The following is a 21,683-nucleotide window of genomic DNA, read 5'->3' on the forward strand; positions in this document are numbered from 1 at the left end:
CTGGATGGAGTTCTGGGGGGTAAGCCCACCAATGATAGCCATTGGTCTCTTCTTCCTGTCACAGATGTAATTGAAGGGATTCCCCTGTCCTGTGAAGAGTAAGTCCAAAGTGGCCCAATAGGCTCTTCCTGGATTAAATGCATTGTCGTAGATCATGGATTCCAGTGTGATGTTGGGTAACAACTTGGCATTCTTGTTGACCTCATGAATAGCAAAAGCAAAGGCAAGGACATATTGGTAGTTTTTAGGCATCATTCTGTAATGAGAGTTTCATACATTCTTTCTACTTAGTATCAAAGTAACAAGATCATTTTATTTCCATAAAGTTCTAGCTGCTGACTCAGTAAAAACACACGCACATCACCACCACCACCTCCACAACAACAACAATAACACATAGCCAGCAAATAGTTCAAAGCTCCCATGCATATTGCAGCCTTTTCTTTTCTTTTCAATCTTTGTTTTGGACAGGCAGAAAGTCAGGCAGTGCAGCTTTTTCCGCCAGCATAATTGGGATAATGTTGAATCTGTGCCTGTTGTGCAGCTAGAAAAGATAAGACAGTCTCTTTATAATTTCAAGCACCGGGGATCCCATCACAGAAACTCTTGTTCAGTCTCTGTTCCGATGAGAAACACCCCTTTTGATGGGAACCGTCAACACTGAGGTGCACCCCCCCCTCGCACCCCCCCCATAGCAGCAGCATTGCCAACATGGTTGAAGCTTGGTGGGGTAGGTGACATATATATAACACCACTATGGGAGCTGCTCAGCACCCTGCTCTCTGCTTGCACAGAGATCATGCTTGGCCCATGATCTTAGCACACATATAATCCACAAAACAATGAGAAACCATCTTTGTGCTTAAAAATGAAGAAAATACAACTGAAAACAGTGGGGTGTTGAGATGTGTGATTGTTGTGTGTCCAACTGTATTTCATCACATTTATTTCCACAAATGGAGGTTTCAAAATACCCGTTCTGAGCTGCAGTGAGCTTCCTCAGATTATTTGACTTACTACAGGATAACGACTTGTTTTCTGCTCTGCAAGAGGGCAGGACTAGATCTAGTGGACTTAACTAACAGGAGGGCTGATTTTGGTTGAACATTAGGAGAAATGCATTGACAGTAAGAACAGTGCCACAGTGGAACCCCTTACTTAGGGTGGGAGCTTTTCCTCACTGGAGGACTTCAAGCAGAGGCTGGACAGCCATCTGTTGGGGATGCTCGAGCTCTAGATTTTCTTCATCAAGCAAGGGGTTGGAAGAGGGGTCAGACAAGATTGCTAGAAGGGTCCCCTTCCAACTCCATGATTCTAGGTTGTTCAGGAGTCCTGAAGAAATGGATTTGGTTTAAATACGCATATACATCATTTCACCACCAGCATTACCACCAGACTTGCCTGCTGTGTACTTGGTGATGGGTGGCTGAATGTGTGAACAGACCCCAATAGAAAGCGGTATGTCAGAAATGTTGTGCAAGCTCTAACTATGGTGTTGGCCCATTTTCGCATACAAATCATCACTGGTTGCAGTCACTAATTGGTAACTATCTTTATGTGGTCACAACCTTGGTCTGAATGTAGACTGGAATGCTTTGTACCAGTTATTATCTAAATTAGCTCAGAAAAGTACAAAAAACCCTAATGAAGGCTCATCAACAAATAAAGTGCTACTTACTGTGCCTTTCGTGAGGAGTGTGGATGCACCATAAAATTGTGTAAAGGTGTGTTAACATATACCATGGATACAAATTCACCAATGATAACATCATCTCTGGAACTAAGGAAATGCTGTTGAACTTTTGCTTGCTGGCTGCACCTGGAGTTCAAACTCGTGCTTAAACTCTGAGTCAGGAGAAGGTGAAGTAGCAGTAAGAAAATCACCCTGAAAACTAGCAAATGTTGGTCCCAGTCCCAGATGTAAATCTGCATGGTCACCTACGCGACTGCTGGTGAGACTGAGAGCCAAATCTGTCTTGATGGAGAATACAGGAAACTGTTCACCACAAGCAAAGCAGACTGTACCAAGCAAAGTTTCTCAGATGGCCTATTGGCTCAAGGGGTTAAATATCAAAGCTCCATTTCATATAGCCCTGCCTGCCTCAGATTTACTTCCTATATTTCTGTGGCAAAATAGAAGACCCCTAGTGCAATCCTATGCATGTCAAGAGAGCTTCAGCTATTGGGCAGTATAGAAACAAACAAACAAACTCAGAAGTAAGTCCTAATAAATTAAATGAGACTTCCTTTCAGGTACATGTGCCTAGGATTTCAGCCTCGTGTAAGTCTTTATAGACTGAGACTATAAGCTATTGTGCTGATTCTCTTTGTTGTCCTCTCAGTGACTTCTGGCTAGCTGTGGGACTTCCATCAGGAGAGATCAATCATAGTGATTTTGGTCTAATTATGGGTTAGAGAATGTCCTTTCCCAAAGTCCTTACACAAGCAGAAGAAAGTCAGAGAAAACAAGTTTATGTGATTTGTCATCCCACCATAGAAATTATCTGCTCTTCATCTGGGACAGTGACGGGGGCCCATTTACTCTCTTGAGATCAATACTGCATGCTGGGTATGAGGCCTAATTTTCCTAGTGGGAAGAAAGGGGGGAGATGTTGCTGACAAACAAAAATTAGACAGCCGCATCTCCAGTCAGTCTGAAAAAGTAAAGAAGTTAGGACAACAGGTGAAAGACATGTCTGAAAGCTATTCAAAAAGGAATAGTCCAGAAATGCCACCAAACACTTAAAGAGTCTGTTCCCCCATATGTTCCTCAGTATCCCTCTCTGCCTAGTTGTCCCCCTGAGCTGAAGAAGATCTCCTTGATCTGTGGTCTTCTTCTGCTTATTCTTCTGTTCCTCCTCCTCCTCCTGTACCTTCTCAAGTAGAGCAAGTCCCTATGAGAAAAGCTCATAAGATATATGACCCTCCCCACATCTCTTGTTGCTCACTCTCTCAGTTCATCCTTAGAAGTTTCTCCCCCTGATTTTTCACCCTGTTTGCTGGGTGCACTATCTGCCCCCCCTTCCTGATATATCCCTTACTGCTTCAGCTGGCAAGCTTGAGAAGCTGATTCTCCCAGAGCCTGTCTTCGAGAGAAAACCCATCTTCAAGAGAAAACCAGAAAAAAAGGGTGGGCTGTAACAGTTCTTGTTGAAGAACAGGGGTGGGGGGACAAAAGCTGTTCTACAACTGATAGATCCAAAGACAGGGCATAATTGAACAGCAACAGTCCCCCTAGATACCTCATGGTTTCCCCCTGAAGAGCCCTGTGCCTCCCAACCAAGATGTTGAGTGGTTTCTGAGAGCAGCCTGCCCATCTAGAAGCTAGATGGCCAGACCCACTTCCACAACTGCCCCAAACTGAGTTGCAACTGCAAGCACTCTAAAATGACCAAGAGGGTTTACTGAATGCAGTCCTTTAAGTGTTTCCAGTAACTGCAGATTGGTCCAAAGTCCAGGTGTGCAAGCAGAAGCCAGATGAACATCCTGCAGCCTTTTGGTTTTTGGTCCCAATTCTCAGAAATCTTCAAGCAAGCAACCTGCCTAGACATCACAGAAGACCCTAACCGACAGCTGTGTGTGACCTGCTGGATAGATGGCATGACCCTCTACATGGCCAAACAAGTAAAAGGGAAAATGATCAGGTGGAAAGGACTAACTCCAGATGCCATCCTTGCAGCAGTTACCCAGTTCTGGGAGAATGACCAGAAAGAACAAGAGAAAAAGAAGGACCAGAGGACCCAATTAGTCACCATGCAGTTAGCTCAGCTGCAGTATCCTACTACTGCATCTACTGTGCCGTCTCCATCAAGAGTTCCTCAGGCAAGACCAGGAAAGCAACTACCTGGCTTGTGCCATTATTGCAAGAAGCCTGGACATTGGAAGAGTGATTGCCATAAGAGACCGAAAAAGACAGCTGAAAGAGAACAACAACCTCAGCAAAGCATGGCCGCCTCATGTTTTGCCACCACCTCTGCCATTCCCTCTCCCCATGAATCCTCAAGCTCCTGCCTGGCCAACCGGGAGGTACGCCCAGCAAGCATGAAGCTGCTGGCAGCTATCATCAGGAGGTTTGGGGTGCGGTGTCATCAATATGCAGATGACACGCAGCTCTACCTCTCATTCAAATCTTCACCAAGGTTGGCCGTAGAATCCCTGTCCAAATGTCTGGAGACGGTGAGTGGCTGGATGGGGAGGAATAACCTGAAGCTGAACCCTGACAAGACCGAGGTACTTTTGGTGGGAGACAAGAGGAGGCTGGGGGATGTTGCCCTGGAGTTGAATGGGATACGGCAACCCTTGAAAGACCAGGTCTGCAGCCTGGGGGTCATTTTAGACTCCCAGCTGTCATGGAGGCTCAGGTGTCAGCTGCGAGCCGGACAGCGCTGTTCCAACTCCATCTGATATGGTGGCTGCGCCCCTACCTTCCCGACCATCTGCTCCCATCTGTAGTACATGCCCTGGTCTCCTCTCGTTTAGACTACTGTAATGCGCTGTATGTGGGGTTACCCTTGAAGATAGTTTGGAAGCTGCAGCTGGTACAGAACGTGGTGGCTTGCCTGATTAAAGGCAGCTGCTGGCGTGATCATATCACTTTGGTGCTGAAGGAGTTGCACTGGTCACCAGTTGTTTTCTGGGCCAAATTCAAGGTGTTGGTTTTGACCTTTAAAACCCTATACAGTTCTGGCCTAGCCTATCTCAAGGAGTGCCTCCAGCAACACCAGACAGCCCACTTAGCAAGATCAGCCTTGGATGGCCTTCTCTCTGTCCCATCAGCCAGGACAGCTAGATTGGTGAGGACAAGGGAGAGGGCTTTCTCTGTGGTGGCCCCCACTCTGTGGAACTCCCTCCCTAGGGAACTCTGCTATGCCCCCTCTTTAATGAGCTTCTGCCATACATTAAAAACATGGTTGTTCAGGCAGGCATTTGGGGTGGGTTAGGATATTTTTAGAAATATGATATTTTTAATGTAGAATTTTATTGTTTTAAACTGTTTTTATTATTGTACATCGCTCAGAGTGGCTGGGTGACCAGCCAGATGGGCGATTAATAAATTTAATAATAATAATAATAATAATAATAATAATAATAATAATAAATAAATAAATAAATAAAAGCACAGACTCAAGAATGACAGTGTAGTAATGGCTCGAGGAAAAAATGTTCTGAACGTTTTCTCTCTCTTTCTGTAAATGGATCCACTCAAAATCTTTTTGGTAAATACTGGAGCTACTCTTTCAACTGCTTCTCCCCAGACTCTGCCCTTGCCCCTGTCTACATTTTCTATTTCAGCTACTGGCATTTCTGGTACTCGCATTGTATGTCCCATGTCTCAGCCTGTTACTGTTTGCGAGCGGAGATGGGTCAAAGAAGACGCAGACAACAAGCTTGGATTGAAAATTGGGCCACATTTATTGAATTATTTGCAAAGGGGTAACTAGGACGCGCATCTAACTGTGTCAGCAGCTAGCTGACACTTCTAGGGTGAAAACACAGCCAGCCTGAGGGGTGGCAGTGATCTCGCCATCCCTCCGGACTGCCCCTTTTTGGGGGAGGTAGACCTTCCAGTGTCACCCCCAACCCGGTGCCGCACAACACCTGGGTGAGCGAGTAGGGTTGGTCTCCCAGGCAACCCTTATCCCCCCGCCGAGCCGCACAACCCATTCGGGGGGCCTCAGATGTCACCTGTCACCATAAGGTGCCTCTGCGTGCCCACCATCCCTACTCCCTTTCCTGTTTTGCCCGTCCTAGCCGCCAAGTGGAATGTGACCGATGATATAGACTGTATTCCCTTACAGGACACACACAACCCGCATAACAGTGTGATGTAGGCAAAAAAGACTCACAGACCTAGACCAATCTGGCTGTGAGCCAAAAAATTCCTACATGGCTCCCAAAGGGGCAACCGGCAAAACCCACACTGCTAAGGGGAGGGTGGGAGGGAGCTGCGTTGCGCCAAAGAGCTGAGATAGGGAGGGGGGTCGAGTTTAAGACAACTTGGCCCGCTCCTCCCTGACTGGTGGTGCGACTGGGGTGCACCAATCAGAGGACCATACATCTTATCACCCCACCCGCCCGCAATGCCCCCCCCTTTCAGCCAGACAAGCTGGCGCTGGGTAGGGCATTTCCCTGGGGCCCCTTACTGAAGAGCACACATTTTTGTTGTCTCCTTCTACTCCTGTGAATTTATTGGGTCGTGATTTGTTGTGTAAATTTCAGGCTACAATTAAATGTGCTCCAGATGGAGTGTGGGTAGCGAAGCCTAGTGCATCTGCCCCTGCACTCACAGCAGCTTTGACAGAGGAACCAGCAGCCCCTGAAGTGGCTGATCACCCATCATCAGCTGCTGTGCCTCCTCATTTGTGGGCAACCCATACAAGTGAAGTGGGTGTGCTAAAGAATGCTCAACCTGTGCACACAAAGTATCAGAAAAACAAAGCATGGCCCAGAGTTGAGCAGTATGCATTGTCACAGGACGCCATGGAAGGGATTGCTCCGTTACTGATTCCCTATTAGATCAAGGTGTATTAGTCTATTGTGTTTCTCCTTACCCTATTGGCGCCTCACTCTGTTTCTGCTCTCCTAACTGTGCATCGAACTCAGCACCTTTCTGTCAAGAGGCAAACTACTTATGAACAAGCTTTACTTTCTAATCCTGCCATCGCTATTGTGCGCTGCAAGGTTCTTAATCCAGCTACCTGTTCCTGAAACCTATGATGATTGTTACCATAACTGTGAAGATATAGTTGAATTAGAAACCAAGCCTTGTATACTGACGGATCCTGCAAAAAGACTGATGATGTGCCCTTCGCTGCCTATACAGTTGTGACTGATTCTGACACTATAGAAGCGTTTTTGCTTCCAGGAATTCGATCTGTGCAAGCAGCTGAACTAATTGCTTTGCCTCATGGCTGTGTTTTAGCCGCTGGCCAGATGGTAAATGCTTTACAGACTCAAAATATGCCTTCAGCGTGTGCCATGGAACTGAGCATATTTAGAAAAATCGTGGCTTCATAACTTCGAGTGGCAGTGGAGTAGCACATGGAACATTGATTGCTGACTTATTAGATGGTATCATGTGCCTCGAGGCATCATTATCATCCACTGCAAAGCCCACACGGGCTTGCCAGATCCTATGTCGTGCAGATGCAGCAGCAATGCGCTGCAACGCGCGTGCAGACGCAGCAGCAAAGGCAGCCTTAAAAGTGCAGTGCGCCCCTCCTGTTTCTTTACAGGCACCTCTGCTAACCCCTCTAACTGTTTCTGAAATTTCCCTTTTCCAGGCACAAGCTTCACTGGAGGAGCAGAAAGCATAGAATCCTGCAAGAATCACTAAACACTCTAATGGACGATTTTGTTTTACAGATGGCCGACCTGTTGCACCCCGTATTCTTGCCTATTGGCTTGCTCATGTTCTCATCAGCGAAGACACATGTGCAAAAGGGGGGTAGTTACTAACCTTCTTAAACATTGGTATATTCCAGGCATCCATGCAGTTACAGATGAAATAACTCAGAGATGTGCCACCTATGCTGTTCACAATGTGGGCCACTGCACTGCACACGCTCTGGAATGGTGCCCCAACCTGAAATGCCAAGAGTGGCACAGCAAATGGATTATATGGAGTTGCCCCCAGCAGAAGGGGAGAAGTACTGTTTGGTACTAGTGTGCATTTTCTCAAGGTGGGCAGAAGACTTTCCCAGTCGAAGGGTGGATGCCACCACAGTAGGGAAAATCCTGTTGAACGCAGTTATCCCGAGATTTAGCCTGCCTGAACATTTGGAATCTGATCAGGGCAGTCACTTTGCCACTAACATAGTAAAAGTATTGTGTAAAGTACTATCCATAGAGTTAAAATTTCACACTCCATATCATCCACAGTCCTCAGGTGTGGTAGAACACATGAATAACTCTCGGAAAAACACCTTAGCAAAGATTAGACATTCCACAGGCCTAAAATAGCCCCAAGCATTGCCCCTGGCCTTTATGAAGGCTAGAAACACTCCAAATCAACCAACAGGTCTCATCCCTTTTGAAATTTTCTTTGGCAGGCCCATGCCAACAGGGTTACATGTGCTAAGCAGCCCCAGCGCTGAGGAAACTAATGGACCTGCAGGTGGGATATGTAAAAGCTCTCCCTAAAACTTTGTCAAGCTTCTACCAACAGACACAGAAGTCATGGGGTGAGCTGCCTGAAGCGCTGTGCCACGAGATTCGTGCTGGTGACTGGGTGTGGATAAAGATCCACAGACGAAAGACGTGTCTCCAGCCCCAGTGGGAAGGTCCATGCCAAGTCTTGGCCACTTCACATAACAGCTGTTAGAGTTGCTAAGAGGCCTACATGGATACATGCTTCCCATGTAAAGAGAGATTCCTCCAGCCAGTGGAAAGCAGAGCCAATTCCAAGAGAAGACCTGAAACTGAAAATTTCTGGTAGTACACCTGCTGAGTGAAGTCTTGACAATGTAGTCTCGAAGAATATCTAGTTGAATAATAAATATTTTTGAACTTGAATGCCCAGAAATGCTACCATTTAGAGATTAAAGTGGTCCCCAATAGCTAAAAAAAAACCAACCCAAAAGCCAAACCCCTAGATGTTGGAAAATTCAACTTCCAGATATTTTTGAGTTGTTTTATATTCTTCTTGTATCTGTATTTCATTTATCACTTACTGTTACATATCTTTTGTGTATGTCAGAACTAACAAATACTGCAGTTGTGCCTATTGTCTTTTTGATAATATTGACACAAAGCACCGCTCTTTTAATAGCAGTAGCAAATCTCAAGATTTTAGAGTATTATACCTTTTGCTTAGCAATTCTTTTCTTTTGCATATTGATTTTATTCTGTGTTAATCTAACCATAGAAAATGTGGGTTTATATTCTAGTAGAGTTGAGTTGGATAAGTCCAGTTGTCAAGACCTGGCCTACACACCAGAAGCCCTGGAAGTAATAGCAGAAGGAGAAGAAGCAAGGTTGAAAAAACTGTTGCATATGTGAGAAGTTGGTGTCACACTATTTCGAATTTCTGGATTTAACAGGGATCCATTAATCATACCTCCCATGACTTTATATTATAAAACTTTGTTAAGGATCAGTGAAGAAGCTTGTTGGGGATGATGGTTGGGGATGATGGGAGCTATAGGCCCACAACATTTGGGAGCCCAAGTTTAATTAAGGCTTTTTAGAGGCTGAACTGGAAAAGGAAGGAGAAAATATTCTCTAGTGAAAAACTTTGTTAGGTTGGATACAGCCTCTGGACCTTTCATTGAGTTTCTTCAGTCAAGAAAATGGAGGTTACAAAAGCCATTCTTATATTTGTTGCAGAAAAAAATGATAGGAAATAACATAACCCCAAAGTTCAAGTGTCTCTCTCTTCTTGTCCCCACCAGTATGGTTTGAAATTCTCCCTTCAGGGCACTGAGCACATTCATAGCAACAAACTAGCTGCCCCTGCCAGACAATCTTGCTGTAACCAGGGTGGCAACTCTTGACACACTTGGCTTGGGGAACTGTCTAAGGACGAGCAGAAAGAGGGGGTTGATGAGGGAAATGAAATGGTTATCTGCTGGTTATAATTCTTGATTACAACCCTTTTTGCAGAAGAACTCCAGAACAAACTGGACCTGATGTTAATTGCATTAACATGAAGCATCAGAACTGCCGGGCTGTGCCAGCTCCCGGTTCTTGAGGATCCTTTAGCGGCCCACCTGCTCCTTGCCATTTTCACCATTGCCTGTTCATTTACGCTCTCCGCTCAATCCATTCAATGGACCAGAAACTGCTAGGCAAGTGGAAGTCTCTTCTCCATCGCAGTCTTGTCACTGCTTGCATGTGAAGACAGGAACAAACGGTGAAAGCAAGGAAGAAGAGAAGCAGTGCTGGGAGGTGGAATTAGGTGTTGGCAGCAGTGCCTAGGCAGATCACAATGATAGCAACACTTTACACTTGTCCTACTGCTAGTAATATGGTCCTTGCCATGCTCCCCACAAACCTTCACTCCATACCCAAACCGCTATTTGCTTTGGTGTGAGTGGAGGCTTCCCTCCTGACCTGATCCAAATAGCAACCTTGCTGGGGGTTGGGGATTTCTGTTGAGACAAGGGCAGGAGACAAAATAGTTAAACTCTCCTTCCAGGCCATCTGGTGATTCCTGATACTATTCAGGTTCTCCTGTGTCCACTGTTTTTTTTTTAAAAAAAAATGTTCAAGTTGATTGGATTCACACAATTTCTATCATGTCTAGTTTAGCCATCAGTAAGAAGTTCTCTCACCCCATCCCTGATCCTTTCAATGAACAGTCAGTAGTGATAGTGAGGTTTCCCATCATCAAGGGGCTGTTTGATTTCTTTCTCTTATTATCACTTCATCTGATCTTTGCATTTCCTCCAGGCAGGCATCTGAAACTAACTTGCAACTGGGACAATTCAGGCTTCATTGGATTGCCTATGGTTCTATGAGTTCTATGGGCCTCACTTCCAGGGAAATGTGTGTAGGATTACAACCATTGCTCTGTGCATGAGGGACTTCTTGCTGCCCCCTACTATAATGGGTATGAGAGAAAGACCCGCTACACCCCCAGCCCCTAAGAGAAACGCTAGAAGAACCATCAGACTTGGCGAAAGTCAAATCACACAACAGCATTCAAGGAGCATCAGACATTTGGCAAGTAAGTCCAGGTTAAGAAAATGCAACACATTGAGGCTGGGAGAGATAGAACACAAGGCCTCAGATTTAAACTTTACCATGCTTAGAGTAGGCCCACTGAAGTCATCACTGACTTGCTCCTTTGTCACTGTGGGGTGGCAAGCCAATGGAGCTGATGTTTCCCTAGACATGCGCTGTATGTCATTTTTTTAAACTATTTGGACTGGCATAATCCCAAACAGTTTGTGTGATTAGATTGATGTGGGGGGCAAAACATGCCTTGTTTAGGGTTATCCCATACCAAGAGAATTTCACTGCCTTTCATTGGTGCCCTTTTCTCTGTAGGCAGAAGGCCAGGATGGGAGCTGAGAACCTCACTGCTATCAAAGAGTTCATCTTGCTAGGAATCTCCAATGACCGAAAGACACAGATTCTAAACTTTCTGGTTGTCCTTATCATCTACGTGCTCATGATTATGGGGAATCTGGTGACTGTCCTGCTGGTGAGGGCTGATTCCTCCCTTCACACACCCATGTACTTCTTTCTAACTCAATTGTCATGCCTGGAGATCTGTTATGTCACCAGCACCTTGCTCCAGACATTGAGACACCTCCTGTCTGGCAATGGAAGCATCTCCTTCATCCGTTGTGCTACCCAGATGTACATCTCATTGTCCCTGGGTGTCACAGAATGCCTTCTTCTGGCTGCCATGGCCTACGATCGCTACTTGGCCATCTGCCATCCCCTGTTATATGCCATTGCCATGGGCAAGTGGCACCAAGTGCAGCTTGCCTTCATCTCCTGGGTGGGTGGTTTCCTCCTCACTTCAATAGACGTGGGCTATACTCTCTACCTCCCCTTTTGTGGCCCCAACCACATCAACCACTTCTTCTGTGAGCTGCCAATGGTTTTGAAACTCTCATGCGCTGACACACACATGACAAAGGCCGTCATTTTTGTCACAGCTGTGCTGGCTCTGCTAATTCCTCTTTCTGTTATTCTGACATCTTATGGGCTCATTCTCTCCTCAGTATTGCAGATGTGGTCAATACAAGGACATTTCAGTCTTTTATGTTGTCATCACCCCACTGTTCAACCCTGTCATTTACACCCTGCGGAACAAGGATGTCCATGGGGCAGTGGCCAAGGTGCTGAGAAGACAGGGCTTTGAACAAAAACCTTGATCCTTGTGTAGCCTGAAGGGTATGGCAGAGTGCCTTGAGCACTGGGTTTTGCCATTTTGGAGGCACTCACACAAAGAGATAGCAAGTACAATGCATTCATCAACCAGCATGTTCACACCCACACCCACTAATGCAAAGATGCAGGTTTACCTTTCAAATCTGTAATTCAAATTCTTTCTCTTAAACGTTGCATTCAGTCTCAGAATCCTTCCATGCAAGGATTGAATTGTTCTTTCTTTGAGTGATTCAGTTAATTAAAATATATTTAATGCTGTTTTTTTTCCTGTATTCAAAGTGGGTTTTGCAAAGCAATAAAAAAACAAAATAAAGAAGATCGCGACCAACAGTATGAAACAATAAAAAAACCTCAGAGTTACTGAAAAAGATTAGGTGCATAATCCATTTGTCCAATGTGCAGGATCTCTTCTCTTGCACCGAGTTTCGATTTCTGAGAATCAAAACATTGTTTATATTTAAAACAGAAAACCCTTTTCTTTTTTGTTCTCAGGGTTGTGAATAAAAGTTGGGAAGAAGAATTGCATTGCAATTTGTTTCATTTATTACTTTTCTATACCACCCAATAGCCAAAGCCCTCTGGACATTTTCCAAAATTCAACTCCTAAAAATAAAATAAAATAACATAGTATGAAACCAACATACAAAAATATAACAACTTCAAAGAATCAACAGTAAATCCCAGGGGTTATAAAATGTGTTTCCTTCTGGGCACCACACTTTAAGAAGGATGCAGACAAACTGGAGAGAGTTCAGAGGAGGGCACCAAAGATGATCAGGGGAATGGAAACAAAGCCCTCTGAGGAGAGACTTAAAGACCTCGGTATGTTTAGCCTTGAGAAGAGAAGACTGACGGGAGATATGATAGAGCTCTTCAAGTACTTAAAAGGTTGTCACGGAGGGGAAGGCCACGATCTCTTCTCGATCATCCCAGAATGCAGGACACAGAAGAAGGGGCTCGAGTTACAGGAAGCCAGATTCCAGTTGAACATCAGGAAAAACTTCCTGACTGTTAGAGCAATACGACAATGGTAGGGCCACGGTGGCTTAGTGGTTAAGACACTGAACTGCAGACCAGAAGGTCGGCAGGACAGCAGTTCGAGACCCGAGTGCTGCGTGACGGAGTGAGCTCCCATCTTCAGTCCCAGCTCCTGCCAACCTAGCAGTTCGAAAGCAAGAAATTGCAAGTAGATAAATAGGTACTGCTTCAGTGGGAAAGGTAACAGCATTCCGTGCACCTCGGTGTTCAGTCATGCTGGCCACATGACCACGGAAGCATCTTTGGACAGCGCTGGCTCTTCGGCTTAGAAATGGAGATGAGCACCACACCCTAGAGTCGGACACGACTGATTGGGGACACCTTTACCTTTTTATGTTTAACCTTGAGAAGAGAAGGCTGATGGGAGATTTGATAGAGCTCTTCAAGTACTTAAAAGGTTGTCATGGAGGGGAAGGCCACGATCTCTTTTCGATCATCCCAGAATGCAGGACACAGAAGAAGGGGCTTGAGTTACAGGAAGCCAGATTCCAGTTGAACATCAGGAAAAACTTCCTGACTGTTAGAGCAATACGACAATGGAACCAATTCCCTAGGGAGGTAGTGGGCTGTCTCACACTGGAGGCATTCAAGACAAGGCTGGACAGCCACATGTCAGGGAGGCTTCTCTTGGATTCCTGCACTGAGCAGGGGTTTGAACTCGATAGTCTTATAGACCTCTTACAACCCAACTATTCTTTGATTCTATGATATGTGATTAAGGTTGCAATGTTCCACAGACTACTAGAAACACTCATTGAACTCCTAGGGTTTCCTTCCTAGTAAAGGTGTATACAATTGAACTGAAATTCACAATTCTTAACTGTTTGGGTGTATTTGGGGCAGAAATGATGGAAATAAATAACAAATTCCTCTTCCTCAATCTTTCAATGTTGCCAAGGAATGGTGGACTATTGGGATAAGAGGATCATGAATGCAAGGATAAAGGAAAACCCTGAGAAAATGCATACAAATACAGTCCACTGGCTTATATTCAAATAACAGAATTTGTGTTTCCTTTTTTAAAATATATTGAAATGCATATAATCTTGGTTCTTGGTCAGCACTGAATTGCACACACTCCACCCATATTTGTAATGATGATATTAAATGCCTGAAACCCAAGAGGGATGAATAACAAATAATTGTTAATGACCCAGAGGAAAACACCAAAGGGACCTGAAGTGTCCCTCAGAGGTAGATGCAGAGTCTTTATTATCTTACCGAATCTCAAACCATGGAAACGTCTCAAGGAGAAAGAGAAAAAGCCAGGGTGTTGTCCTTCTTCTAATCCTGAGAACAGTCAGGAGGTTGATGAAGGCAAGTTGAACCTCACCATGGAAGGCTTTTACATTTGGTTGGAAGAGCATGTGGCAAGGATGCTGAAGACCCAATCTTAAAAGCTGAGCAAATCCTTTACCTGCTGCATATAGTCTCTGACAATTTCAGTTAAGGGCTCTCAGGTGATAGGACTCGGAAGGAATTGTTTTAGAGCCCTGCCAACTGTATAGACTTCACTTCAGGAAGGCACTCTGAAGAATCTTCCTTCTCCTCTTCAAGGAGAACATAGATTTACAGGCTGCTGATTGTTTGGCTCTTCTATTGGTCATAACTCATCTTCCCCTGCTTGGAGTAGAGCTAGGCACAGCACTGATAGGTTGGTCATAGTCTCTGTCAGGAAGCTCCCTCCCTACCCTACCTTGTAGGTTCCAAAGTGCCAAAAATTGTGGGAGAGCCTTAAAGGAAAGAAAAGCAATCAGAGCACTCAACAAGTATTAAATGGGAGAACTTTGCTAACTGCTTTGGAAAAAGAAAAAAGAAAAAAAAGGAAAGCTAATGTGGCCCAGCAAAAGAACTCAGGGAGAGGGGAAACAAAACTGTGTTCACTTTGGAGCCAAGAGTACATGTCACTACAGGAGCAAAGGCAGGAAGAAGCAGATTTCAAACTGAAGCAACAGAAACAACACACTGGCTCCTGTACTCAACTGTAGCTATGAAAGATCTGCATGCATTCTGCTCACATTATAAACAAGCTACGCCAGGCATTAGATACTGCTTTCCCAGCAGCATGGGGGAATATTCCCTCAGCAATCCCAGGGGTGAGATGTGAAATAGCTCTCTCCTTGTACTCACTGATGGCACAATGATTTTCCATGTGATGGTTCAACATCGTGTGTTAGAAAGGTGACTGGAAGCCACTCAGCTGTCATACACATCATACACAATGCATCGGCCTGAGGCATAAAAAATCATTTGAGGTTGTTGAGGAACATCAAGGAAAAGTGCAAAGGTAAGATTCTATCCTGCAATTTGGAACTGAGAAAGTTTGTGTGTGGGGTGGGTGGGGGAACCCATCCTGCTGTTTTCATGCAGCCTTCCCCAACATGGTGTTCTCGAGATGAGTTGGACTGCAATGCCCATCCTTCCCAGTCTGCAACCATGCTGGCCTAGAAAGATGGGCATTGCAGTCCAACACATCTTGAGGACACCACTTTGGGGAAAGCTGTTTTAGGGGATATTGCTTGCTGGTCTGGAACCATCTGCTCCTGTTCTCATTTCTGTTCCTAACGTAGTGTCTATTTTTCATTTTGAGAAGGCACACTTTTTTTTTCTTTTTTCTTTTTTACTAGTAATGCAATGCAGGCAGATAGTATTTGCAATTTTCTCCCTTCTCTCCCTGCCTTAAAGACCTTTCTCCCCACCCCACCCCACCCCATCCTCTTGGCAAACTATGTGCATTATATCAGGTTTTAAATAAAAATAATAGAAGAATATCAACCCCTCTCCCCATTTTTATTGGGACCAAAGCACATGCGAAGATGATGTTTAGCCCATGCCTTCTCAGGCACAAACTGAATGAAACTCCCTCCCTCCCACACACCCACACTGCTACTAGACTTAGCGCTTCTTCACATGGAGCTTTTATCCTGCTACTGTGATTGCTCACTCAGGGGGTTTGTGGACCTTTTAGATGATGTTGTGAACCTCCAGGGTGTCTCCTGCACTAAATGGCACTTATTTGATTGTTAAAATGATTGAAAATAATGAGCTATTAAATTTCCAGCTTGTGTTCCCCTTGAGTTCCCTCCATGAAAAAGCGAGATCAATGAAACATATGGAAGACTCACAGAAGGGGGAGAAGGAAGGGGAAAGGAAGTGCGGAAGCAGAAAGCCCCGTTTTCAATGTAGGAATTTAGGCTGGCGTAGAGATGCTCTTAGAGGGTGGGGGAAGCTGCCATTGCATCCAATTGGAAAATCCCCATCTAAGCGTAATAATAGTGCCTGGGGGGATTTTTTATTTTATTTTGCTGGACCTCTACAACCTAATGACTAGGTACAATGCAGCCTGAACAATATTCCTCATAGCTTTTGAAGTAAAGGGGCTGGTAACTTTTTAAAAAATGAACCTGTACATTGTGAGAAAAAGGCTTACAATACCTTAGGGAAGAGTCCACACAAGCCCCCATGTCTGTGGCAGTTTCTATGTACTAAAACAAGTTATCTTTCAGCTTCTTGACATGCTTTTTCCCTTGACGTTCTCCATAGAAAGAGGTTGTACAGCCTTTTGAGGTAGGAAATATGTTTCACTGTGGAGCTGCTCTTGAACTGTGAGGGGAGTGTGAAAGGGAGAATTGTCTTATCCCAGTTTCTGGATTATGTGAGTCTGTGTGCATACCCAACTATTTAAGAAGAGTCATTGCACCAAAGAGTTTGCTTGTAACTCTAAAACCGTTTCCCTGGAGAATGTCCTGTAGAGATGGTGCTTAAATGCTCCAGTATGAAGAGAGGTGAACAGAAGCAAAACATTGGTGATGTTAAGGCGGGCAAAATGTGGCTTCTTTAGGGTTATCCCATTCCAAGAGAGTTTCACTGCCTTTCACTGGTACCCTTTTCTCTGTAGGCAGAAGGCCAGGATGGGGGCTGAGAACCTCACTGCTATAAAGGAGTTCATCCTGCTGGGACTCTCCAATGATCGAAAGACACAGATTCTAATCTTTCTGGTTGTCCTCATCATCTATGTGCTCACTGTTATGGGGAATCTGGTGATCATCCTGCTGGTGAGGGCTGATTCCTCCCTCCACACACCCATGTACTTCTTTCTAACTCAGTTGTCATGCCTGGAGATCTGTTACGTCACCAGCACCTTGCCCCAGATGTTGGCTCACCTCTTGTCGGGCAATGGAGTCATCTCCTTCATCCATTGTGCAGCACAGATGTACATCTCATTGTCCCTGGGTGTCACAGAATGCCTTCTTCTGGCTGCCATGGCCTACGACCGCTACTTGGCCATCTGCCATCCCCTGCTATATGCTCTTTCTATGGGCAGGTGGCACCAGTTGCAACTTGCCACAGCAGCCTGGGCAGGTGGCTTCCTCATTGCTGCAATAGATGTGGGCAGCACCCTTCACCTCCCATTCTGTGGCCCCAACCTTGTCAATCACTTCTGCTGTGAGGTTCCTGTGATTCTGAAACTCTCATGTGCTGACACTCACATCACAGAAGCCATCATTTTTGTCGCAGCTGTGCCGGCCCTGCTAATTCCTGTCTCTGTTATCCTGACATCTTACGGGCTCATTCTCTCCTCAGTATTGCAGATGCGCTCAACCACAGGATGGCAGAAAGCCTTCTCCACATGCACCTCTCACCTCGTCGTGGTCACCCTCTTCTATGGCACTGTCATCTCTATGTACATGTTTCCCCAGTCAGGCTCAGCTCCTGATCGCCACAAGCAAATTTCAGTTTTTTATGTTGTCATCACCCCGCTTCTCAACCCTGTCATTTACACCCTGCGGAACAAGGATGTCCATGGGGCAGTGGCCAAGGTGCTGAGAAGACAGGGCTTTGAACAAAAACCTTGATCCTTTTGTAGCCTGAAGGGTATGGCAGAGTGCCTTGAGCACTGCATTCTGACATTTTGCAGACACTCACACAAAGAGATAGCAAGTACAACGCATTCATCAACCAGCATGTTCACACCCACACTCTCAAATGCAAAGATACAATTTTACCTTTCAAATCTGTAATTCAAATTCTTTCTCTCAAACTTTACATTCAGTTTCAGAATCCTTCCATGCAAGGATTGAATTGTTCTTTCTTTGAGCAATTCATTTAATTAAAATATATTTATTGCTGTTCTTTCCCCTGTATTCAAAGTGGGTTTTGCAAAGCAATGAAAGAATGAAAAAATAAGATCTGTATCAACACTATCAAACAATCCAAAAACTAAAAGTTACTGAAAAAGGTTAGGTGCGTAATCCATTTGTCCAAATGTGCAGGATCTCTTCTCTTGCACTGTGTTTCCATTTCTGAGAATCAAAACATTGTTGTTATTTTAAAAAAAGAAAAAGCTTTTCTTTTTTGTTCTCAGGGTTGTGAATAAACGTTGGAAAGAAGAATTTCATTTCATTTATTTCATTTCTATACCACCCAATTGCCAGAGCCCACTAGGCATTTTACAAAATTCAACCCCTAAAAATACAATAAAACACCATAATATGAAACCAACATTATATATATATATATATATATATATATATATATATATAATTAACTTCAAAGAATCAACAGTAAATCATCCCAGGGGTTACAAAATGGAGTAGTGGTGGGAAATTGGTAGGGATGGCAGAGAATTCCGCCACCGATCTCGGGGAGGCCGAATGCCAGTGCATTCTGCCCCGCGAAATCTGTGGTGGAACGGCCTGCCCCCCGCCCCTCCCCCCGCGGATTCCCCCATGACGAGACTTACCTGGGGCAGATCGTCCGGGCAGTGTGGTGGCGGCTGGTCTTCTGACTGGCTGCCGCCGCCGCCATTTGCAGGTTTTTGGGTTTTTTTTTACACCGACGTGATAGGCTACGTAAGTTTTTACGTAGCCTAAAACGTCTGGGTAAAAAAAAAAAAAAAAAGTGTATGCAAATGGTGGAGGCTACAGCCGCCACCATTTGCGTTCCTTATTTTTGCTGTCTTAATCTATGTAAATCATTATGTAGACTAAGACAGTGAAAATAAGGGGAACGCAAATAGTGTCTGCTACGCTATTTGCGTTCCCCTTATTTTTGCCGTCTTAGTCTACGTATATATTTACATAGATTAAGACGTCAAAAATAAGGAACACAAATGGCAGCGGCTGTAGCCGCCGCCATTTGTGTACGTGTTCCCCCCCCCCAGAGCCCTCCGCGGCCGGAAATCCGGCTGCGGACAGCTCTGGCCTGGCTGGGCCTGGCCGGCTGCTCCGCAGAGTCGCCGCGGAGCACAGCCGGCCAAGGAGGATTCCAGGGGGGAGGAATGGAGCGCCTCCCCCCGTCCAGGATTCCGGGGGGAGGGACGGAACGCCTCCCCCCACCATAAACATAATCCGCGAACAGGTAAGTGATTTTCGTACATCCCTAGAAATTGGAAATTAAATCTGTATTCTGTTCCAAGGCTCACTTGAGTAGCCTTGGCAAGTGACTTTATCTCAACTTTCATTGCAGGTTTAGAGGAAGCACCAGTCAGGAAATCAGACATACCTGTAGGTAGGGATGTCAGAGAAATCTGCTGCACATGCGATCAGCAGGATGTGCCCATAGACTTATACGCAAAATAGAGTGGTGAATCTTGCGTATAAGCCTATGGACATATACACTTATATGCAAGATTCATGACTCTATTTGCATATAAATCTATGGGCACAACCTCCCGATCGCCATTTTTGCAATTCATTCGGCAGGGACAGGGAGGAGGAGAACCGCTCTGGCTGGCAGGAGGGAAGGTAAGCATCCCCAAGCCACCCCCCCCCCCGGAATCTGAGCGGAGCGGAACTGCTTTGGAGGATTCTGGGGTGGGGGGGAGTAACAGATCGCCTCCCCCCTCCACAGATTCCCCACTGGAACAAAGGGTGCAGAATCTGTACATCCCTAGACATAGGCTGTGATCATCTATCTCTCTGTCAAAAAGAGAGCAGCAACAGGATACTCAGGATACTCTTTCCACCCTGAGAAAACGGAGTGAAGTGCCACTGAAGAATAAAGCAGCCTTCCCCAACTGGGGCCCCTGCAGCTGTGTTGGACCAAAACTCACATCATCCCCAGTTGGCATGGCCTTGGAGGATAAGAATGCTGGGAGTTGTAGTCCAACACAACTGGAGGGCCCCAGGTTGGGGAAAGTTAGACTTACTGTTATCACTAAGACATGTTCGATACATTCACCCAAAACACCCGTCTCCAACCTGGTTTGCTTCAGATGCTTTGAAATCCACTCCATCCACGGGCCAATGGTCAGGAATTTTGAGAACTATAGTTCACAACATCTAGAAGGCACCAGACTGGGAATGGTTAGTCTAGTATATCTCAGGGGAATTGATGGGATTACTGCAGTGAGTACTCGAAGCCAACGTGGGTTGGTCAAGAACAAATCCTGCCAGACTAATCTGATCTCAGTTTTTGATGAGGTAACTGCCCTTGTGGACTGTAGGAATGCTCTGGAAATAATATACCTCAATTTCAGCAAAGCTTTCGACAAATTGCCCCATGATATCCTGATGAGCAAACTAGCTCAAAGTGGGCTAGATGAAACAATGATCAGGTGGATCCACAATTGGCTACAGAATTGGACTCAAAGAGTGCTAATCAATGGGAACTTTTCAGACTGGGGAGAGGTAACAAGTAGGATAATGCAGGGCTCAGTCCTGGGCCCAGTCCTTGTCAATATTTTTATTAATGGCTGGATGAGGAGGTGCAGGGAATGCTGATCAAGTTTGTGGATGACACAAAATTGGTTGGGATAGCTTATACCTTGGAAAACAGAAAGAAAATTCAAAGTGATCTTGATAGGCTGAAGTGCTGGGCAGAGTACAACAGAATAAAATTTTATAGGGACCAATGCCAACTTCTGCTTCTGCACCTAGGAAAAAGAAACCAAATGCACAGTTACAAGACTAGGGGCAGGGTAGTTGGCTCAACAATACTACAGGTGAGAAGGATGTTGGAATTGTTGTAGACCACAAGCTGAATATGAGCCAACAATGTGACGTGGCTGCCAAAAAGGCAACTGCTATTTTGGGCGGCATTAATAGAAGAATACACTTACCGTTTTGCGGATCTGCTTCGTGGTGGGGGGGGAGGCACTCCATCCCTCCCCTTGGAGTCCTGCCTGGCTGGCTCCACTCCGCGGTGATTCAACGGAGCCGCCTGCTGGCTCTGCCAGCAGCCGGACATCCGGCCACTGGGTAGCAGGGACGCAAATGGCGGCTGCCGTAGCTGCTGCCGTTTGCATCCCTGTATTCAATCATGATAGGCTATGTAAATATTTACATAGCCTATCATGTCTGGGTTAAAAAAAAAAAAACATACGCAAATGGCGGCGGCTGCAGCGGCCGCCATTTGCGTTCCTTATTTTTTGCCGTTTCAGTCTACGTAAATATTTACATAGACTATTACGGCAAAACTAAAGGGAAACACAAATAGCGTAGTGGGCACTATTTGCATTCCTTTTTGAATCGCCGTTTTAGCCTACGTAAATATTTACGTAGCCGCCGCCATTTGCGTATGCGTTTTTTTTTACCCAGACGTGATAGGCTACGTAAGTCTTTATGTAGAGGGCTCTGGATAGGGGTGAATGCTCCTTCCTTGTTCTCCTCGACCTCTCAGCGGCTTTTGATACCGTTGACCACGGTATCCTCCTGGACCGCCTGGAGGGGTTGGGCATTGGAAACACTGTATTGCGGTGGTTCCAGTCCTTCCTCTCTGGCAGGTACCAGAGGGTAGCACTGGGAGAGGAGGTTTCGGACCCGTGGCCACTTACTTGTGGGGTGCCACAGGGTTCC

The 21,683-nt window shown here is 45.4% G+C and overlaps 1 protein-coding gene and 1 pseudogene across 1 annotated transcript; both read left to right on the plus strand.

The window, feature by feature from the left end:
* Positions 1-11,005: 11,005 nt before the first annotated feature.
* LOC146342473 (olfactory receptor 2D3-like) lies at positions 11,006-11,831 on the plus strand (annotated as a pseudogene).
* A 4,965-nt stretch (positions 11,832-16,796) lies between these two features.
* LOC146342474 (olfactory receptor 2D3-like) lies at positions 16,797-17,741 on the plus strand. The gene has a single exon (XM_084807850.1). It carries the CDS (start codon positions 16,797-16,799, stop codon positions 17,739-17,741), a length of 945 nt encoding a protein of 314 aa, XP_084663976.1.
* The last annotated feature ends 3,942 nt before the right edge of the window (positions 17,742-21,683 follow it).

Source organism: Heloderma suspectum, chromosome 6, assembly GCF_057233095.1.
Source record: "Heloderma suspectum isolate Gila_16-S chromosome 6, 16-S_ref, whole genome shotgun sequence".
In the NCBI taxonomy this organism is placed as follows: Eukaryota; Metazoa; Chordata; class Lepidosauria; order Squamata; family Helodermatidae; genus Heloderma; species Heloderma suspectum.